This window comes from Dipodomys ordii, unplaced genomic scaffold (assembly GCF_000151885.1).
Source record: "Dipodomys ordii isolate 6190 unplaced genomic scaffold, Dord_2.0 Scaffold40, whole genome shotgun sequence".
NCBI classification, from domain to species: Eukaryota; Metazoa; Chordata; class Mammalia; order Rodentia; family Heteromyidae; genus Dipodomys; species Dipodomys ordii.
The window spans coordinates 4166608-4189052 of record NW_012267256.1 but is presented as its reverse complement, the minus strand read 5'-3'; the positions used below and the strand labels follow the sequence as shown (position 1 = coordinate 4189052).

At 40.0% G+C, this 22445-nt stretch overlaps 1 protein-coding gene across 1 annotated transcript in view; it reads right to left on the bottom strand.

Moving 5' to 3' along the window:
* The window catches only part of Gnaq (guanine nucleotide binding protein (G protein), q polypeptide), a 152055-nt gene that overhangs the window by 40115 nt on the left and 89495 nt on the right, over positions 1-22445 (bottom strand). The window contains exons 3-4 of the mRNA XM_013018459.1: positions 8574-8702; positions 5739-5868 (exon numbers count right to left, since the gene is read on the bottom strand). Of these exons, the coding sequence (XP_012873913.1) occupies positions 5739-5868; positions 8574-8702 (259 nt within the window). The remainder of the gene's footprint in view (positions 1-5738; positions 5869-8573; positions 8703-22445) is intronic.

Here is a 22445-nt window from a genome sequence, read left to right as displayed (position 1 = left end):
CTGCAAGTGTAGGTGGAGCTTAAACATGGAGGGGGAGATTGGGAGATTTCAATTCCTCTTGAAAAGGAAGAATTTTCAACCTTCTTGTATTCTCTTGGCTGCCTGACAGCTCTCTTGATTTTCCTTGGGAAAACGAAAGCAATGGCTGAGAACAACAGGGAATGTGGGAAGGGCTGTTAGATGTCTTGGCCAGAGGCAAGTCATTAAGTAATGGCTTTACCAAGTTTTGAAGACATATAAAGTGCTAAGTATTAAAAATGTCTGCTCTTCCTTTTACTCTATCAATTGAGCAACTCCAAGAATCAGGTTTAAAGGCTTAATGTTAATTAAACCCTTGTTTGAGAAATCCATCTTGGTCAAAGGAAAGCTTAGGTAAGAACTATCTCATTCTGCCATAAAACTTTAACAATAGATGGAGCTAGAAGAAATCATGTTGAGCGAGGTAAGTCAAGAACAAAGAGACTAGCGGTACATGGTCTCTCTGATAAGTGGATGTTAAATCCAAAATGTTAGGTGATACGACAGAACTAACAGGACTTAAACAAAGAACTTCCACTCATCTGGTCGAACCACTACTAAATAACCCCATGCTGCTGATCACATGTATGGGGTATATGTGTTATAGACCATGATAGACAATTTGCTCCAGGAAAGTTAGAATAAGTTTGTGACTTTAAATGAGCATCATTATCCCACAATACTGTGAAATTTGGGAAATTATGAAATCACTTAATCACACACACAAAAAAAAAACACCAGAAAACTAGAAGTGGCGCTATATGGCTCAAGTGGTAGAGCATGAGCCTTGAGCTCAAGCCCCACGACTGACAAAAAAAAAAAAAAGAGAGATCTTTCATGCGATTGTTTCAAACATATTTATAAGATTATGTCTTTGTTGCTTTGTATGTCCCTCCCCCATGGTATAACCCCTGCTTTCACTATATATGATGTTGGTATATGTGGAGGGGAAAGGAGAAAACAAATCGTTAAAACAGGGATACAGGAGGACCCATTGCAACAATGAGATGTACAAGTCATTGTGTCGAAAAACGAACTTTACAACTTTGGGGAGGGGTGGGGGGAGGATGGGAAGGGATGGGAAGGGGAAACAAAGGAGGAGGCTACAATGCTTGATAAGAAATGTACTCATTATCTTGCCCATGTAATTGTAACCCCTCTGTACAGTATTTTCACAATAAAAAAATAGTAAAAAAAAAAAAAGAGTAGTAAAAAGGGATGACATTAATAAAGATGTGTTGTACTCAAAAAACCCCAAAACTTTAACATAATTCACCATGGCCATTTCAAGAGGATTAATAAGCAAGAAGCTCCCATTTTAAAATAGAGGAAAAGGTCTCAATTGTTGAGATTCTATAGAGTGAGGTCTGAAAGACTATCTGAGGCAATGTCTGAGAAAGTACCTTTGTATCAGTACTCAAATATTCATGAAACAGAAAGCCAGAAAAATAAAAACTAAAAGGCCGTGTTCGCAGAAACACTGATAAGCTGAAATGCACTATGCCTTAGTGTGAGCTCTGAGCTTTCAGGGTTCTCGAAATAAGGGATCTAAGAAAGGATTTCAGCAGAATTGTTGACTCTGCTGGTATGCGAACACAGGAAAAGCAAGGAAAAAGGGAATGCACAAATCAATGCAGCTCTGCACCCTGGATTTCTCTAGTGCACTATTTGACAATGTATTTCCTTATTTGGAGACAAAAGAAGAACTCTGTTCCCCCAAACAATAGGAAGGCTGAGAATCTGGACAAACAAAAAGTGGTTGCGGAGATTGACACATAAAGTTTGGGAAACATTAAAAGCAAAAACAAAAACAATAATAAAAAAAATACTTCCTTAGCTGCTTTTGCTGTGGTCTGCAGTGTACTCACTACAGTCCCCCGAGACAGGAAGAGAAGGCCCTCAGAATTCATCCCTAGGTTTTTCTCACACACATATATTAAGGGAGGCACAGTAAAGTCTGCTTTGGATTAAAGTTATGAACATCAGGTTTCAAAATCAGGAACAAAATGTTTCAGGACATAGTTCAGTGTTGTCTTACCCAAACCAGAAAATTCTGGAGGCCGGACTTCTATAGTTCTAGATTACCTTATGGACTTAAGACACTGGAGAGGCAGTGGCATTTCAAGTATTAACACAACTGGGTAAAACAAGAATCAACAACTCTATTCCGACAGCAGCAAATATTTTTGAGAGTGTCTGTTAACTGCCAACAGTGCTGGCTGTGGCTGAGGTAGATGGAGTGATGTGTAGCTTTTGCTTATTAATTCAGACCACGTCCAGTACTACCTACCATTAGCCTTGCTTCGAGAGCTAAGAACACTACAGAGGGTGTGACTTTTATCTCAACGAATTATAAGCAAGGTTTTCAAAATTTCCATGCTATTTCAAGGTCCTAAAAAAAATGGTGGCTTTATTATTTTAAGACTATGGCCTAACACTTCACCTTAAGAACCACAGGGAGCTGGGTGCCAGTGGCTCATGCCTGTAATCCTAGCTACTCAGGAGGCTGAGATCTGAGAATCGCGGTTCAAAGCCAGCCCGGGCAGGGAAGACCGTGAGACTCCTATCTCCAGTAAAACCACTAGAAAACCGGAAGTGGTGCTATAGCTCAAGTGGTAGAGCGCTCGCCTTGAGCTGAAGAGCTGAGGGACAGCACCCAGGCCCAGACTTCAAGCCCCATGACCGACAAAAAAAAAAAAAAAAAAGAATCACAGGGAGTGGGCAATATTCTGATGTACTGAGTTACCTACCCATCGAATGCTGTATAACTGTGGAAAATTATGACATCTGATATTCAAAGCAATATCCTTGTATTTAAGTTAACAAAACACACTTCTACATATGAACTCTTATAGCAATGTCAGGTGAAAAACAGAATGATCTGTGATGTGTAAATAAACAAAGAGCTTGATGTATATCTTACCCTTAGCAGATGAGCTGTTTCAGTAATCTAGTTCTTTTTGTATTTTTGAGAATTTTAAAGTGATAAACTGATTACCATTCAATCATCACGTTTTTCTTCATTGTGTCAAATACATGTATCTTGTATAAAATTCGTACTGATAAGTACTTCCTTACCTTCTTCTAGCTATGAGGTAAACTTAAGATATACAATTAGATGTGCTTATAGGTCTTCTGTGTAGAAGAGATGATCTATATAACAAAGGATCTGTTTTCCTCATATGCCTTATGCCAAACAAACAAACAAAAAAGCATGTTCATTCTTTTTAAGGTCCTTCAGAGCATTCAATCATGGGGCTTGAACTCAGGGCCTGGGTTCTGTCCCTAAGCATTCTGCTCAAGGCTAGTGCTCTACCACTTTGAGCCACAGCGCCACTTCCTGTTTTCTGGTGGTTAATTGGGGATGAGTCTCACGGACTTTCCTGACTGGGCTGTTTTAGCTAGGATTACAGGCATGAGGCACCAGCGCCTAGCTCAAAGTTAACTTTTTTTTCTTCCACTTTTGCATCTATTTCAAAGCAAAATGATGCTTACATGATAAACAAGCCACCAAAATATTTTTTGTTTGATCCAATACTCAAAGAATTTAGAAATTTTATAAAAGGTTTTATTTTTAAATGTAATATATTCAAAGTACAGAATTATAAAGCAAACAGGTACAGATACAGAGTAAGACTACTATGAGAGCAATTGTCTTAACTTATGCCTTGAGAACCATCATGTATTTTAACATGCTTTGAGATACTCTGCCTTACATCTACAGGGGCAGTGGCTGATAAGTCTCAGTTCTATTTACTGGCAGGCCGGGAGATACTGAAATGAATGAGAATGTAACCCTTGTTATGTATGAGAATACTGAATGTTATGTATGAGATACTGAAATGAATGAGAATGTAACCCTTGTTATGTATGAGAATACTGAATGTTATGTATGAGATACTGAAATGAATGAGAATGTAACCCTTGTTATGTATGAGAATACTGAATGTTATGTATGAGATACTGAAATGAATGAGAATGTAACCCTTGTTAGCTCTGTATGAGATACTAGTTCATGGGAACTGTATAATTCTGCACAGTAACATCTCACTTGCTGTCACCACAGTATGTGGCATCATGCACAACTACTGAAAAGGAGTCTTGCTAACCTTTGACGTGTACTGGCCTCAAACCTGGGATTGACGGCATCAGTGACTGTGCTGGAGTGGGTTTTAAACCCAAGGCCTGTCACTCGTTAAGCAGGTCCTTACCACGGAGCCACTTCTCCAACTCTGTTCTTCACTTATTATTACTGTTGTTGATTATAGGGCTTGAACTTAGGGCCTGGATGCTATCCTGAGCTCTTTTGTTCAAGGCTAGCATTCTACTACTTTGGGCTACAACACCACTTTGGGTTTTGGAGTGGTTTATTGAAGATAAGAGTCTCATGGGGACTTTTCTGCGCGGGCTGGCTTTGAACCCCAATTCTCAGATCTCAGCCCCCTGAGTAGTTAGGATTAGAAGCGTGAGGCACCAGCACCCCGGCTTCACTTATTAGATAGGTTCTCCTTCCTGCCTGTATGCACACATGAATGGAAATCCACCTATTTGGGGGCGTCCCATCATTTCAGGCACGCCCCCTGCCTCCTTGTCTAGCCTGCCTCCTTGATGGGATGGGAGTCTCACGGGCTTCTCTGCGTAGGCTGGCCTTAAACTACCATCCTCCTGTTCTCCAGCCTTCCAGGTAGCGAGGGTTACAGACATGACCTGCTCTTGCTATCCTTAAAGGTTTTGAAACCAGGAATTGTTATACATTTCAAAAATGAAGTGTTAAAATGTGCCAACTCTTATTTTCATCAGATGTTGGGAATTTCTAACTTTCTTCTCTTTTATTTTCTGCCCTACTGAAAGGATATTTAGTACTCCCTGGTACACCAGTCTGTACACTCTATGTCAAGATTATCAATGGCAGCTTCATTCTGAGACAGACACATACAAGTGTGCGTGTGCACGCGCACACACACACACACATACACACACACTCACTCACTCACTCCGCACTCTAGCTCCAGGCAGTCTTCTACACCCCTTAATTATCTTCCATCACCAACTCTGACTCACTCTCCAGCTTTACCATCCTCTAAACCTGTATTTACACCTGTTAAGCTTCCCTGAAGCAGGGAAGAGATCACAATACTGAATCAGTTCTTCAGACAGGCATATTAAGAATACTTCTTCAATCGCATCCAGCTTAGGAGAGAATAAATATGCAACAGCCTACAGAACTCCCTCGGAGCAGTAAGGCGGTATCATGAACTGACGTAGAGCCCAGCTGCAAGGTTATACGCATCTGCCAGAGGAGGTTCTGAGTGCTGCTCAGACCCACCCATCACACAAACAATGATTTAAAGGAAATGAAAACAAGGCAAAACAGGGTGACTCACTCCAACACTCCCAATTCTATCCTGCAGCAAGAAGACGAGATAGAAAATGATTCCGGGATTAGGCCAGGGATTTCCATGTTATTTTCATTTTCAGAACCTCTGCATGGTGTTGTACTAAACAGAATCTGACTGGAGATGAACACACAGAGCTCCTCATACATCTGACAGATAAGCTCACTACTCTTGAGTATTTTTTTTTTTGTGAACAAAATGTTAAAATCAAATGTCAAAAATGGAATGATGTCAATTTTCCCCATTCCCCAAACCCTACCTCTTCTAATTTATTTCTATTACACAATAAAGTGATAATCCATTTCCTGTCCAAACAGCACTTACCTCATTGTCTGATTCCACAAGGACTTGATCATACTCGCTAAGCGCTACTAGAAACATGATAGAGGTGACATTTTCAAAGCAGTGTATCCATTTTCGTCTCTCTGACCTTTGGCCCCCTACATCGACCATTCTGCAAAGTTAACAATATTTATATTAATACCACATAAGAAAAAACTTTAAAATGTCAGTACAAATAGAGCATACTTATCAACTTGGGAAAAACAATATTTTGAAAGACAATGACCCTCCAATACTATATAATTTGCTGCTACCTAACAGAACGTCAAGACATTCTAGGTACTAAGTCATTGTTATGAGAAAATTACCAGATGAGTCTGAAAGTTATAGCTATGTAAACAATTCCTGATCTGGGTCAAGCAAAACAGTACTTAATTCTGCACTGGAAAGTCAACAGGGATGCTTTATTTGAGCTAAGTCTGAATGACAATTTGGGGAACAGAGACACTTCAGTGTCTTTTTTCTATAAAATCAAAGTAAAGATCCTTATGAGTTTCTCGAGTATGCTGGGAAGGACCACTTTCATTTAAACGATGTAAGATGCTACATATTGTGATATGAAGCACCAATCAACCAAATGCAAACATAACCCCATCTATCTTTCTCTCAGTAGATCAAACATTTGGAGGTTTTTTTTTCCCCTCCCAATACTGGCAATAATCTGGAATGGGTATAGCTACATCAGGTAAGCATGGTATAATTAGCCTCAGAGAACAAATGAGCTCACTACTCTGCTACAAATGAAGGGTATAAAATGTCAAGATGCCTTAAGGTATCACACAAAGACCAGTGCTTGTTTCTAACACATCACCTCTGAGCTGAGTTACTGCTCAGACACACGAACACCGTCACAATGATTGAGTGGTGATGTACACATGAACATAGCTAGCACTGCAGGACAGTGAACTGCCATTTCACAAAAACTGCTGAGCCCATATCTTCACTCAAATGTATTCAACGTCATGGGAAAGAAGACAAGCAGAGAATGAGAGATTTGGGTATAAATGTTTCAGAGCAGGGCTCTTTAAACATTTGTTAAAAATTACAGCTGCTCTGGATGTTTTCCTGCCACAGAGCATTAATCCTCAACCGAGAAAGCAAGATCTTCCAGTGACTGCTTATAAAAGGTTTCAGAGGGCATAAAAGAGACCTGAAGGGTGAAACAATGTATCTAGGGAGACCTACGAACTATGGACATGAAAACTAGAATTCTTAGATCGTAAGAAATTAAAATGTTGGCTCTTCCCTAACACCATCATGTGAATAACGACACTGTGCACATGAAATTCTCATTCCTTGATATCCTGTCACACTAGGCTCCACATAATGATTTTGATGCCAATAGAAAATTATTTAAGTTGTTATTGTTACTATATAATGCCAAAAAAAAGTCCTTCAAAAGCTGGTGCAAAAAATATGGAAAAAGTAAAATGTAGTACCAATCTGGATGTAGAGATCCCGTGAAATGATACATGTTTTCTGGAACCATCTATAATATGATTATAAAAGGAAGGAAGTGTGGATAACTCAACTGTTGTAAACAATGTAAAAAAACAAAAGCAATACAGAATGCTGGGGAAAAACAGGCTACAAAACATTTCCAAAATGTCAACTTCTCAATGCTTGTGTCTTTTTATCGCAGTGTGACAGCTAGATTTGATCACAGGTCCTGACGGAAGAGAGCTCTGGCAAAGAATGCTGAAGCCCCTGTTAACCAGTCGGAGAGCAGGGCTCTGTGGGAGGAACTGCACTGTTCATCCTTCATAATCTGCTATTAGACTCATCTCTCCTCAACGGACGGGGTGCCCAGGAGCTGGACTCTACCCTCCAGTCAGACACACTCCCATGGCTTAACGTCCTCAAAGCACCACGTGGCTTATATTCTAACTTGAAGTACACCTGAGGGATTGTGTAATAAAATGTGAAATAAATGTACACTGGGATTGTTTTTCTCCACTTAAAAAAAGGGATGGAATGTTTTTGTCAAAGTATTATCCAGAAAGAACAGCAGCACAGGAAAATGGAGGTAATACATTTTCTATTTTGCTCTATAAATTTAGACTAAGTGAATTACCTATTTTCAAATGAATGAATTGTGAAAATTTCTAAGCAACTTATTTCATGAATGTAAAACATCATCACACATTTTTTTATTGCTACTGAAGAAAGTCTCCATTGGTACCACAGTGTATGTAGGAAATATCACCCTGAAACCTTCTGAAAACATTTTTTTCTATTACCAATAAGATAACATACAATTCTAACCAGACAATGTTAAAGTGATTTGAAAAACAGAGTTGAGACCAATGTTTGAGTAACTGTTTTGTTCTACCACCAGTAAATTAAGATTTCATTAACTGCTTGGTGACATTAATTGAAATAAGAAACTCAGTATATTTTTCTCTGGCTTCTTTCACAGACACATGATTCCAGTTAAGTATCTAATTATATGCTTATTTACATAAAGCCCATATACTATTTGTTTTTGGTGGTTTGTAGAGCTTGGACACAGGGCCTAGGTGCTGTTCCTACACAATTTTGCTCAAGGCTAGTGTTCTACCACTTTGAGCCACAGCTCCCCTCTCGTTTTTGTTTTTTGGTGGTTAGCTGGAGATAAGAGTATCACGGACTTTCCTGCTTTGAACCAGTATCCTTAGACCTCAGATTCCTGAATAGTCAGGATTACAGACATGAGCCACCAGCACCAGGCAGCCTATTCTGTTTCAGACCTTACACATGACCTATTTAAACAGTTTACCCAATATAGTCAAGGCATAAAAGGAAGGAAGAAGTAGATGTTACAGACTTATTTACTACCTGAAAATGACACTTTGTAAGTCAAAGGGGTATTCGATGATCCCTGTGGTGGGGACTCGAACTCTAAGCACATCCTGTTGCGTAGGCAGGTAAGAAGGGTCAGCTACGCGGTCCAAGTCATTCAGATAGCTAGAGGGAAGACACAATGAGAAGGTCAGTGACACCATCATTCCCAATCTACAGAGAGGGAGGAAAACGAGCCATAGAGCAGTGGAGAAGGGATAGAAGGACATCAGGAAGTGGCAGAGAAGTTTGGGAAATAGATAAAGTCAAGAGGAATGGTATCCATTCATGGATTACCTACTTGCCCTATTTCCATTTTTTCCCTTACTATTAATCAGAACCCATGCAAAAAGTAAAAGGGAGAGGGAGAGAAACGTTAAGAAGTTCCAACTGGTCTCCTACCCTCTATCTGTTTATCACGTCTGGTTAGGGAAGCAGAAGTTTAAAACAAATAGCCTTGATTTATTTATACAAAAGTAATCTGTAAAAATAAACATATAATAAAGCTGTACGCAAAGTCAGGTTCTTCTCCCCACCCCCCACTTTCCACTTTCCTGTAGAACCTCAGTGTTTTCCTGGAATGATTTTATTCCCTTAAGAGTAGAAAACAGCATGTGTTCTCAATTCTGTCCAAACCCCAGGTCATTCATGATTAGTTTGAAGCCATGAGATTTCTAGTTTATAACAGTAACAAAGCCTAAAGTCAGATATTCTCATCACATCTTAAGTTTAAATTTATCTACTTATATGGTATTTTTCCATTCCCTTAAGACATTACTTTGAAATGATTTTGGACCCACAAGTTACAAAATTATTAAAGAACTGTCCTATGTCCTTCACTCAGCTTTCTCTAATGAAAGCTTTTAAACAACCATAGTACCTTACCAAAACTGTCATCACTGACAGAATACTATTAACTAAACTACAGCTCTCACTTGGAGCTTGGCCATTGTTACATATATACTCATACACATGTGTGTATATATATGCCTAAGTATGCATGTGTATATACAGGTATGTATGTATATCATAGGTATGCATGTACTCGAGGGGGTTATAAAATTCTGCAAGATTTTATCACATCTGGAGACCCATGTAATTACTTCTATGATCAGGACACACAACTGTTAAGTCACCAGACAGAAACTACCTCATGTTGTTCTGACAGCCCTAACCCCCTGCAACCATCAAGGTCAATTCTCATCAGTGTGTAATTCTGCTATTTCCAAAGTCATCTAGTTCACTCATTTCTCATTCTCTCAAAGTGGAAGTTATATTTGCAATGTTGAGAATGACATAATTTGCTGGAACTGATGAACAACCAGGTAAAAGTAACTGTCCTGAGAAGTATCTTTATGATTTGAAGGAGTAAGTATGTTCTTCTCTGCACAGGAAAAGATGTTTTTAAAACACACAACAACAAAATGTATACATGAAAGGAAAAACTTGTAGCTGGGAGCTGGTGGCTCATGTAGGTAATCTGGTAATCTCAGGAGGCTGAGATATGAGGATCAAGGTTCAAACCAGCCCTGGCAGAAAAGTCTGTGAGACTCTTATTTCCAATTAACCATTAGAAAATTGGAAGTGAAGTTATGGCTCAAAATGGTAGAGTGCTAGCCTTGACCAAAAGAGCTCAGGGACAGCGCCCAGGCCCCGAGTTCAAGTCCCATGACCACCCCTCCACCCCCGCAAAGTAACTTGTGAATAAGTTTTAGAGGAAAAGGGAGCCATTACTAGAAGGAAGGAATTAACCAGGCACTGGTGGATCATGCCTATAATTCTAGCTACTCAGGAAGCTAAGATCTGAAGTTTATGGTTTGAAGCAGGCAAATCTGAGACTTTTAGCTAAAAGTGTAGATCATTACATTAGGTGCAAAAGATTCATGGAACCATAAAATAGTTAAGTATGGCTTTAACAAAGAAATAAAATTACTGCCTCTTTGGAGGTGTATCAATTTTTTAAGACAAAAATGTCTTAAAATGCCTAGCACGGAGTCGGTGACTCATGCTTATAATTCTAGCTATTCAGGAGGCTGAGATCTGAGGGTCACAGTTCAAAGCCAGGCAGGGCAAGAAAGTCTGTGAGATTCTTATTTCCAATTAACCACCAAAAACCTGGAAGTGGGCTGTGGCTGCAGTGGTCTACCACTAGCTTTGAATGAAAAAAAGCACATGGACAACAGCCAGGCCCTGATTTCAAGCCCTAAGAACAACAACAACAACAACAATACACACACACACACACACACACACACACACACACACGCACGCGCACGTCAGCCTAGATGTCCTACTGCAAAGTGACTAGCTGATTTTCTACAGTTTCATTCCAGAAACACTGATGATTCTCTAGTTGGCAATTAGTACTCTATTGACTAACAGGAAAAATCTCATTTTGAAATCCACAAGGCCATCATTTATTCAACTACTGTATATAAGAACTTACTTCAGAGAGATCAAAGAATTTTAAGTTGAGCCTGGTGAGCTGGCTCAGAAATGGTCTGTCCAGTCCTATTCACTTTCTGCCTCACAGGAGCCAGAATGGAGGGCTGTTCATTCTTGTGTAGAGGTGACACAGTGTTCTTGGGGTACAGGGAAACTGGCTTTGTTTCCTGAAGGTGAGGCAAGCAATTTACTTGTTTTCACTCCATTTTAAAGCAGAGATATGTGTTTGCCAAGCAGAAGTGAAAGAACTAATACAAAAAGTAGGAGATTCTCTGTCACAGATTCTCAGTTTACAAGGATGCACTGAGATCTCTGAAAAAACAAACCTAAATACAATGTAGTTGGGGTATATAAGAACAGCTGGAAAAACACTTGTAAGGGCTGGGAGGTTTCCCTAAAAAAATCGCTGGTGGCATCTCTCCATGAATCCAGGGCACTACTTAGTGAATATGAGCTACATCTCTAGGAACAACCTTCCCCCTGCATCTTCCCTTTGTTCTTTTCAATGGTGGTGCAGTTCACACAGAATAATCATACACCCAATGAGTTCTTGCTGCTCGCCAGATTCTGTTCTATGTGTTCACTGCCAGACATCAATATATTTCACAGTAAGAGAATAGACTTTGAAAATGTTCCATACATTTTTGATTTAGTAAGTGATAGCTCTTGCTGAATAGACATTATTTTTAGATTTGCCTCCATTTGTACTTTCTGTGTTTCACATTTGTTTAGGAGGGGAAAAAAAGCCACTCTGTTCCCTTAGAAATGGAGTTCTGGTGTGCTAAGACAAATGAATCTTCATTTGTTGATGCTTGTCACATTTTGAGAACAGGAAACAGAATCATCTCTGAATTGTCCTTCCCATGGAAGCGTTTCGTATTCTGATGAAAAACTGTGGTGGGATGTGGGGGATGGGTTCACACGGGATCATTCCATCCATTTCACCTTGTAACAAGAAACGCCAAGGCCTGAACAAATTTATATTGCCAAGTAAATTCAGAGAGTTAATTATAGCCGTCATTTGTTTTGTAGCAATGATTCTGAGTGGCTGCTGAGGTCATTCTCAGGGTGTTGCCATGGTGATGGGCACAGGTACATTTCCAAGGCAATATATGTGTAACAAGTAGCTGGCAGTAGCTCTCTCTTGATGGGAGGGAGCGGAAGCTGCGATGGCGTACAAGGGACTTCCTTAACTGTCCAGGAGAGAAGCCGTGTCTGAGAGCTTGTTAAAAACAGGCTTAGCTGTTTATAGTCACCTTTCTCCAATCTCTTCGTAAGGATTTAATGATTTTTTTCCCAATGCATTAAGACATTTAATAACTGGTAATTTGATAACTTACTTCAAAAATTGAAAACTCCAAGCCTTCCACATGAGTTGGCTCAGTTGGCTACAGCTCTCACTCTTAGTGGCCCTGGCTCATGGGGAGCTTTATCCACAGCTGTGTCTCAGCACTTCGCTGCAAACCTGGTCATCCACATTAAAACTACCTTATGGAAAATGCCACAGAAACTCTTTGGGAGCAAACAGAGGAGTAGGGAGGTTGTAAGCCCCTCATCAGTATGTAATTATCTTTCTGGGTAATTACTGGCCTGCATCATGTAAGGACTAAATCCAAAATTAAAATGCCTCTGACAAATCTCAAGGCAACACAGAAGAGACAGGCATCATTGGTTTAACTTCATTCAGTACATGTGCTTCCTGCTCTTTCTTAGGTTCTGGCCACAGAATGATATAATTTGCATGCCCATTTTATACTCATCAATGTCAAGTTTACAGGCCTTGGAATGCCATCTAAGCCAGTGCAAACCGAGGAAGCGGCATCAGATCAACAGACTTCTCTGATACACTCTTTTTAACAGAAGAAAGAAGGCAACAATAAGACTTCCTTTCTTACAATGAGCAAAACTCAGAGTTCAACACTTCAGGGACTGTGGTAGAGCTAAGATTCACTGGTCCTGCATGGACTTCACCAAGATGAGGGAGGAAAAGAGCTCCATAAAACTGAGAAATTCGTTTTCAACACAGCGTCTTGTACGTCTCATTGTTGCAATGGGTCCACCTGTATCCTTATTTAAACATTTTGTTTTTTCCCTTCCCGTCCCCAAATTATACCAACATCAAATACAGTAAAAACAGGGGTGATACTGCGAGGGAGGGACATAAAAAGCAACAACAACAAAAAAATCACACGGTACTTTATAAATGTTAGAAACAACAGCCAGAAAGAAAAAAACTTGTGTCCTTATCTTGGGGTTCATTTCGCTAACTTTATCTTATCTGAGCTTTTCTGTTTGTCCCAGACATATACTAGTTATTGCAAATAAGGGAAACCATGGGACCTATGCTTCTTTGGGCCTGGCTTACTTCACTTAATATAATTTTCTCCAAGTCTTTCCATTCTCTAACAAATGGGGTGATGTCATTCTTTCTGATGGAGGCATAGAATTCCACTGTAGGGGTGTGTGTGTGTGTGTGTGTGTGTGTGTGTGTGTACATACATAATTTCTTGATCCATTCATTTACTGAGGGGAATCTGGGTTGGTTCAATATCTTAGCTATGAAAAATAATGCTGATTTACAATTTAGGCATGGGGGGGCGGTGTAGTTGAGGAGGTGGGAGGGATGGGATGGTAGGGGAAAAACAGAGGAGGAGGAAACAATGCTGGATAAGAAATGTACTCATTACCTTGCTCATGTAACTGTAACCCTTCTGTATAGTATTTTCATAATAAACAACTTATTTACAAACAAACAAACAAAACCTGAGAAATTGCCTGGGCTGCCGGTGGTTCACGCTTGTCATCCTAGCTACTTAGGAGACTCAGATCTGAGGATCACGGTTCAAAGCCAGCCCAGGCAGGAAAAGTCCATGGGGCTCTCATCTCTAATTAACGACCAGAAATACCCGAAGCAGGCTATGGCTCAAGTATTTTCCTGCCAAAGATGTATTTTAGAAAGAGATTCCAATTGTACCTGCACTTTAACAATGATCAGTCATTAACAATTTTGAGTTAATGCTCAAATTTATACTCTAACTTGACATCATTATATGTCAAGATTTTTATTTTAATTGAAAAAAAAATCCCTTCACCAATGACTGGAAGGAAAACTGAAATGCAAACTAAAAATAGCATGAAGGTTTAAAATTCACATACTTTTTTTTTTTTTTTTGGTTGGTCGTGGGGCTTGAACTCTGGGCCTGAACACTGTCCTTGCGCTCTTCAGCTCAAGGCGAGTGCTCTACCGCTTGAGCCACAGCGCCACTTCTGGGTTTCCAGTGGTTTATTGGAGATAAGTGTCTCCCGGACTTTCCTGCCCGGGCTGGCTTTGAACTGCGATCCTCAGATCTCAGCCTCTTGAGTAGCTAGGATTACAGGCGTGAGCCACCAGCGCCCAGCCACATACTTTTTTTTAAATGAAGGAAGCACAATTAAGTTTAGTTAAAATTTGAAATGGAAAGTACATGAGACTCTTATCTATAATAAATTACTCAGAAAAAGTGGGAAGTTGTGCTGTGGCTCAAAGAAGCAAAGCTCTAGTCTTGAGTAAAAAGAGGTTCAGGGACAGTGACCAGGCTCTGAGTTCAAGCCCAACATTGGTAACAACAAAAACCTATGACATCATTGTCAGAGGACCAGTCTCCACACGAGACCATATTTGACATGGTCAAACTCAGTGGAAGCTACAGGGAAACCAGGAAGAATATGACTCTTTTTTTTAACAGTTCTTTTACAAGAGCCAAATAAAAACGTGAAAAAAAATTGTTGAAGCAAACTTTTTTTTTAAAAAATGGAGAAGTAACAGTTCTACAAAACTGCTATCCTTCAGGGAAACTGAGGCAGAGGTTTTGGTGTCAGACTCAGCCTAAGCCCTCCCTCCTCTGGGACATCTGCTGCTGGTCGGAGCTGGATGGTAATTTGGTTAGGCTTGTTAGCATCATAGAATTATTTATTACACAAACATCTCCATCTCCAGAAACTTCATTTGGTGGAGGGCTAGCCTTCTTTACTGCGGAATACATCATGATTAGCAGTTAAGGAGGAGGTGGCATTTATTATTGGCACTTTATTCATAAAAAGCTACCTGCTTCTAATACAAGATTTCAAGTGTAAAGCAAAGATCACAAGGTGATAGCAGATGAGCTATAATCCTAAATTCATGGAAAACGTTTAAGGGATAGATCCACAAGAAAAAAGAGAAGTCAAAGGGATCATCAAAAAAAAATTTTTTTTAGTTTCTTTTTTTTTATTGTGAAAATACTGTACAGAGGGGTTACAAAATTACATAGGCAAGATAATAAGTACATTTCTTATCAAGCATTATAGCCTCCTCCCATCAAAAATTTTTTTAAACCAAAGAAGCACTCAGGTCTAAGACATATTGTATTTTAATAATGAATGCAGGTATTCCTTAAAAAGATACCATCACTGTATTTAGTAAATAGTTCCAGTGCCTGATGAGTCGTAATGTAAAAAGCTGTTCCAAATGGCTAACATGAGAGACTTGGAATGCTAAAAGCTGGTGAGGCTATGTGCCTGCAAAACAGAGCTGAGAACCAAGTCCAGAGCATGAGATTCTCAGGTGTGTTCCTCAAAAAGCAGAACACAAGCTTTGATACGGTAGTGCATGTGGGCGGCCACTGCTATTGAAGAAGGGAAGGCAGGAGGAGTGCACCAGCCTAGGAGTTCCAGGGCAAACTGTGAAACATAATAACACATTGTGTCTTAAAAACACACATAAAAATACCACACGAAGCAACAAAAAGGAAAAGGGAGAGGGAAGAGAGTAAATCTGACACAGAATATGAGAGAGACTAGGAGAGAGAGGGAGAGGGAAAGAGAATTTGAGAAAGCAAATGAGAGAGAAATGGAGAATAGGAGAGAAGAAACACAGAAAGGAGATGAGGGGAGGAGCCCTCTCTCACTTTGTCTACTTGGCTTTGTTAATTTATTCTTTTATGTGATAACTTTCAAAGCTGTTGACTAATTTTGACATGATTCTGAAACATATCAAGAAATATCAGCAGACTGCTTTTTACTCTAGTCTGCCTGTCTTGAAATGCAATAGCAGTGTTTAATTAAGTTAATTTACACCTATTTACTGAGAATCTGTTATATGTAAAATTCTAATGCAGTGTGTGTACGTGTTGGATGGAGGGGGAGTTGGCACATAGAGCTGGTACAAAATGTGTTAAAATATATTCTTTGCCCCTAGGGACGTCAGACTATCTGGGAAGCAAAGATAGCACAGATGAATCAATTAAGAAACAATTAAGTGCCAAATAGCGAACTGCTAACTATGAACGTAATAAGAAGGGAGAGATGATTAGGAGCTGTAGTCACTAGAGAATAATGTGCCGAAGAGGTGGGGGAGGAGTTACTCTCTGCACACAGAATGGATTCGATCGAGCAGAAAAGAAAGGAAGATAAGAAACAGGGAGAAATCAGAAAAGGAACAGAATTTCCTTATTCTTTTATTACTCAAATTTTCAATACCTTCTGGTGAAAACATAATAAGCTAGACAATATGACTAGTACCGGGAGTGAACCAAAAGGAAATGGATGTGACTCTTGTCCTCAACGAGGGTACTTTGTGGAACTGAAGACACAGTGCTAGAAGCAAAGCTCTGCAGAGCAGATACCCTGTGAACTGTAAGACAGGTTCCACTGACCACAGTCGAGAGCCCGCTATGAACAGAAAGTGGATAATTTAAACACATGGGCATTGGTTTTATAAAATTCCTCCATTTGGACAAAGATAATCAGGACTGAGTAGCTGATCATCCTAACTTGATTTAACATGAATTATAGGTTAAAATTCAATTCATTCATTTAGACTGTAAATACACAGTGATAGTAAATAAAAATGATCAGGAAGAGGAAGGAATCTGGAGGTCCCACAGATCTGTCTCTTCTGTCGGCAGTGTTTTAATGGAACAGACTTTGCCTCTTTCCACTACCAACTGCTTCTTCAGTCACAACCTCTAGCTTCTTGCCCATAGTCTGCTTCCGAGACCAGCCAACACTATTTTTGTTGTTTGGGTTTTTGTTTGCGGTCAGCTCTATATTGTGAATTAGCCATCAATCCCCAGAAGGTGAAGGCTGCCTTCAACAGCCAGGCCGGGCTGCATCGGCGGGCTTCCTACAATTCTCTCTCTGGCCTACTATTTCAACGGTGACGGTGTAGCTGACGAGGAAGGGTTTGCTGAGAGGCCCCAGAGCACCCAGCATTTCCTGAAGATGCAAAAAACAGTGTGGTAGGTGCTGTTCCACCCATGTACATGCCTTCTCAAGTCTAGGGAGGCAAAACCCTACGTAACATGGGAGTTATCATGGCAATGGAGAACCCGCACCAAGCCCTTTTGGATGTGTCTGCTATAATGACTACCATGTCTGCGGCTTCCTGAGATCCACTTCCTGGATGAAGTGACAGACACTTAGGAAGCTGAGCAACCCCTGGACTAATCTCCACAGGCTGGTGGGCTTCAGGCCTGAAAGGATGAGAGTCTCTTTGAATTTCATACCCTCAAATATAAGTAGGAGGCCCAGAGCCCAGCAGCCTTTGAGGGACTTTTCTGTACTGCCTTGCATCTGGGCTTCAGCCTGACCATCTCTCCAGCTACTAGGAAGCTTCTTCACTACCCGGGAACCCCTCCTAAGCCTCAGACCAAATGAAAAGATAGTTACTTCTTTTGACTGGAAAACAAAAACTTTAAGTCCAAGGGGCTGCACTGTAGGCTGGAGCCAAAAAGGAAGCTCACTGTTACTTTTCCAGTTCTATGGCGATAAGGAATTCCTGGGTTCCTCTAGAAGGCAGGGCTGTGAACTAGTCAGGTGCACGCTCTGTGAGGCTGCTTACAAAGCCTATCATTCATGCTTACCTTTGCTTCAACTGAATGGTAAATCCTATCACATTACCCTTAGCCAGTTCTTTAGAATAGTACCAGCTACTACAACAGGGCAGAAGACCTTGCATATGAGATGAAGTCCTTGCTCACAGGGACCAATTCAATTGAATGAACATTTTTAGTCATTTATATCATCTTTAGTACCAGACATTTGTGTGGTGTTTAGATGAACTGCCAGGGATACAAGCCAGAGCTCTCTTCTGTCTACTTCCTATCAAAATTTTCATGGTGTTTTAGCAGTGTTTATGGAGGGACTACTGAAGGAATACAGGCCAACCAAACTTCTATCTGGGTTAGTTCAGGATGTTAATCTTACTATTTAACTGACAGAAGCAAACAATGTTTCTATATTCTATCTGCTTCTATTCTTCCCTAGGAGGAATCTAGGAGTGTGTGTGTGTGTGTTAGACTTTGTGAGGCCTATGTCATCACTATCTGAAGCTTCAGCTTAGTATTAAAGCCTCAAGAGATAATAGATTTAAAAAATGTACATCGCTGCATTTAAACTAAACTTTATTTATGAAAACAGGCAGTCGACCTAATTTCTCCTGTGGTGCATTGGTCCCCATTCTATTGTAAAGGCAGTAGAAGTTTTAGCTGAACATAAGATTATCCTGAGGGAAGACTGTGGAAAAGTCAGTAAAAAGATCAAACAATTGAAGATAGAAATGTCCTGCTAAGATGTCAGAAGACAGCTGACAAATTGATGCTTATCTCCCATATCTACCCTGCCCCTCTGGCAAACTGAATAAAGGGCAAAGAGGAACCAGTTCTAGCCCTTTCGCCGATCTTTCCCAATTTGCAAGTTCGAAATAGTTAAGTACATCTATGACTTATTCATTTCCTCTCAAAGAGCTCCAAACATGGAAGGAAGGAAGGAAGGAAGGAAGGAAGGAAGGAAGGAAGATTGTTTCTTAGAATCATCAGAGAACACTATGGAACACAAATACCATATTTAAGTTTACCCTCCCCCCCCCCCCCAGTACTGGGGCTTGAACTTAGGGCTTGGGCACTATCCCTTAGCTTGTTAGCTGAAGGCTCTACCACATGAACTATATGTCCCTCTACTTTTTGCTGGTTAACTGAGAATAAAATTTTCAGAGGATTGTAAATGCGAGCCTCCACCAGCTTCAAGTTTTTTGTTGTTGCTGTAGTTCTTTTGTTTGTTTTACTATTATGATATGAACTGGGAGATGTGGCCTGTTAACTCACAGAACAAGAACGGAAGTATATCACTCAAGTAAAAAAGAAATGGCATCCATGTTATAGTTGCTCTTTAAAAAAGAATAGATTAACATCTGTTATCTATCTATATCTAATGTCTATCTTGAATAGATGAATATCCTCTTCTGGGCTAAAGACAACAGCTTTATTAATTAACCAGGTACAGAAGGATTTCCGACCATAGACATTTCCAAGTAAAGTTGAGGGTGGCAAGTTTCTCTTGACTCGGAAAATAATGCTCTGGAATAAATGTGATTCCAATAGAGTTGTCTATAATGGAATCAAAGATCTTCAGCTATGGCGGAGGAGAGTGAGGCTTCGTCCGAATCCCACGGTCCCACGGTCGTAAGCAACAGAAGGAATTCTACTGGCCCAAGAGAGCTCTCCTTTCTTGAAAAGCCTAGCATAAGCTTAAACATTTGGAGATCATCAGATAAAAGAGGAAGCCAGGAAGACTAAAGGGCCAAGCCAACATACCCTAGGGTTCCAGTATTTGACTCATTAGTCAAACTCTTAACAAGGTACCTCCTCAAAGATTTGGCTCTACATCAGGTAGATGTGCTATTCTACCAGTGAAATTAACTTTGCATTTTAAAATTCAACATGGCATATAATGTATTGGGGGTAGTGTTACAATCAGATTCAGTTAAAAAACCTAAGCATAAGTATTAAAGCAAACTCCAGTGCTGACCTATGGGAAAGGACCAATGTCTTCATTTACTTTGGATTTATAGCTGCTGAACCATGTGGGTATTTCAAGAAGGGACTCTGGCAAAATGAAATTGGAGATTCTTTTTCACTTAAAGCAAACACAGATTGAACAGTCTTAAGCCAGTAGACAATACTGATACAAATGTTGCAGTGTGAGGCTTTAAAAAACAAAAAAAATTCCATTGTATGTCAATGTGACTGAGATTTGTGTTCTTTGGCTAATGTCAGGGAGCTTTTGGTATTGTAGGCAGTAAACTCATTTGACCTGATGTCTCAGTACATTAAAGCAGGTGGTGAACCCTGAATAAAGAAAGAAAACCTACAGCCATCTGTTTATTGTGCTCTTTATCTAAAGATATTCAGAACACTCAAGGTTTTTGTTTTTCAAATCCATAACAAGTTAATAAAGAAATGAGTGAGTTTTATAAACTCACCATGATCTTATTAAACTGTGTTTAAGCTATCTGTTACATAAAACGGGATGAAGGAATCAAGTGCAAATGTATTCTAAACTGCTTATCCATTTTCTGGAATTTCTCAGGCTTTTTAATTCTGTCACTTCTGCCTGTCTGTTCTTTGAGCCATCCAATCATAAAGGAGAAAGTTCACATCATTTTCTTGAATCCTTAACACGAGCTCTAGTAGAAAGCATCTGGATAGAGTAGGAATGGGAAGCAAGTTACATGGAGCGCAGGATGGTAAAGACTATAGGTTAACGTTTAGAAGTAATATTTATGAATTATTGGTGACTTAAAACATCTTCCAGGTTAGCATGAGTAAATGATGCCTAGTTAGGTAAGACCATGTTTCAATGATAGTAACCAGAGACTTCTTGAGTTTTGCAGTAAATTCAGTATCACTTTTCCTCTTCACACTATAAACATGAAACTACCAGTAGACAGTATTGATACAAATGAACAGTTTATATGTTTCATGGTAAATGAAAGATAAGAGACTTACCTACTACTCTGTCATCTATCTAACCACTGTCTTTCCATATACTCATCCTCTTTTAGTTGCATTTCAATGGTTAAAAGCTTGGGCTTTAGAATATATGAATTTCAACTCCTGCTCCTGTCACTTATTAACAGTGAAAACCTTGATCAAATCACTCAATCTTCCTTAGATCTAATTTGCTCCCCTATAAGAAGAGGATGATAAGAGATATGTACCATTGTTACAAGCTTTGAGGGTTGGATGAAATAATGCAGATAAATGACTAAGTGCAGAATGTAATACAGTGAATTTCTAGTAAATAGCAGCTATTACCGTTTTTGATTAGATCTTAGACCTTTAAGAAGAGTAAGTAAAAAGTCTTAACTGCCTGTGGCTCTAAACATTGTTTACCTAAAATGGCCACAGAGAGCCTGTAGAAATGACCCATCTGTTATTTTACAAGCTTCATTGGTGAAGCTCAAACAAGAACAGTTACTGTAAGACAAGGAGGGAGAAGGTAGCCACACCTCAGTGAATACAATGAACACAAACCAGAGTTATGTTCGGAAGTGCTGTGACAGGTAAGAGAGTGGCTCACTGCTTTGGCACTGGACCAGGTCTAAAGTGAGAGTTGATTCTTGAATTGGATTAGATTAAAAAATAAATTTTAAAAAAAGAGGCTGGGTATTGGGGCGGCTCATGTCTATAATCCTAGCTATTCAGGAGGCTGGGATCTGAGGATCATGATTTGAAGCTAGCCTGGGCAAGAAAATCACTAAGACTCTCATCTCAAATAAACTACCAAAAAAATTGGAGGTAGAGCTGTAGCTCAAGTGCTAGAGTGCTAGCCTTGAGCAAAAGAAGCTCAGGGACAGCACCCAGTTCAAGCTCCAAGACTAGCATGAAGAAGAAGAGGGGGAGAAAGAGGAGGAGCAGGAAGAAGAGGAGGAGGTAGAGGAAGAGGAGGGAGAAGAGGAAGAGGAGGAAGAAGAAGAAGAGGAAGAGGAAGAAGAGGAAGAGGACAAGGCAATAGCAAAGCATCTTTGGCTTCTGCTCTCAATTCTTGGGATGTGGCTTGCACTGAACCACACAGCCAGCAGGATACTAGGAATAAGCACAGGAGAGCCTGATTGTCGCACTGCTAGAAATTTGATATCTATATATCTTCTAAATCTCAATGGAAGAACTGTAACCATAGTCAACCAGCACTCAAGAGAAGTTGGCTTTAAATTCAGAAAGATTTCTACAGGGTGGTGAAACTGTATAAGAAATGTGGTCTAGAATGACAATGAAATATGTTTTATTTAAAAAGATAGAAAAAAAATGACATGAAAACCTATAAAGAGAAGACAGACAAAATGCTCAGGGGCCATCAGGAGACCAGTCACCAAAGAAGCCAGGCGCCGAGAAGATCGGGGCGGTGCGCCCCATGGGAAGTGTATCCTTGTCAGTTCTGACTCTGGGGTTCACAGCCATCACCGTGACCGTACTGAAGAGGCAGGAGACGGCTGAAAATGAATACATCTACAGGAACCCAGGACCCAGGGCAGCGACAGAAGGGTGACCTGGCTAATGAAAAGGTAAATTGCTCAAAACTAAGATCAGGATGAAAAAGACGACTCTGACTCTTGGCCTCTTGGCACAA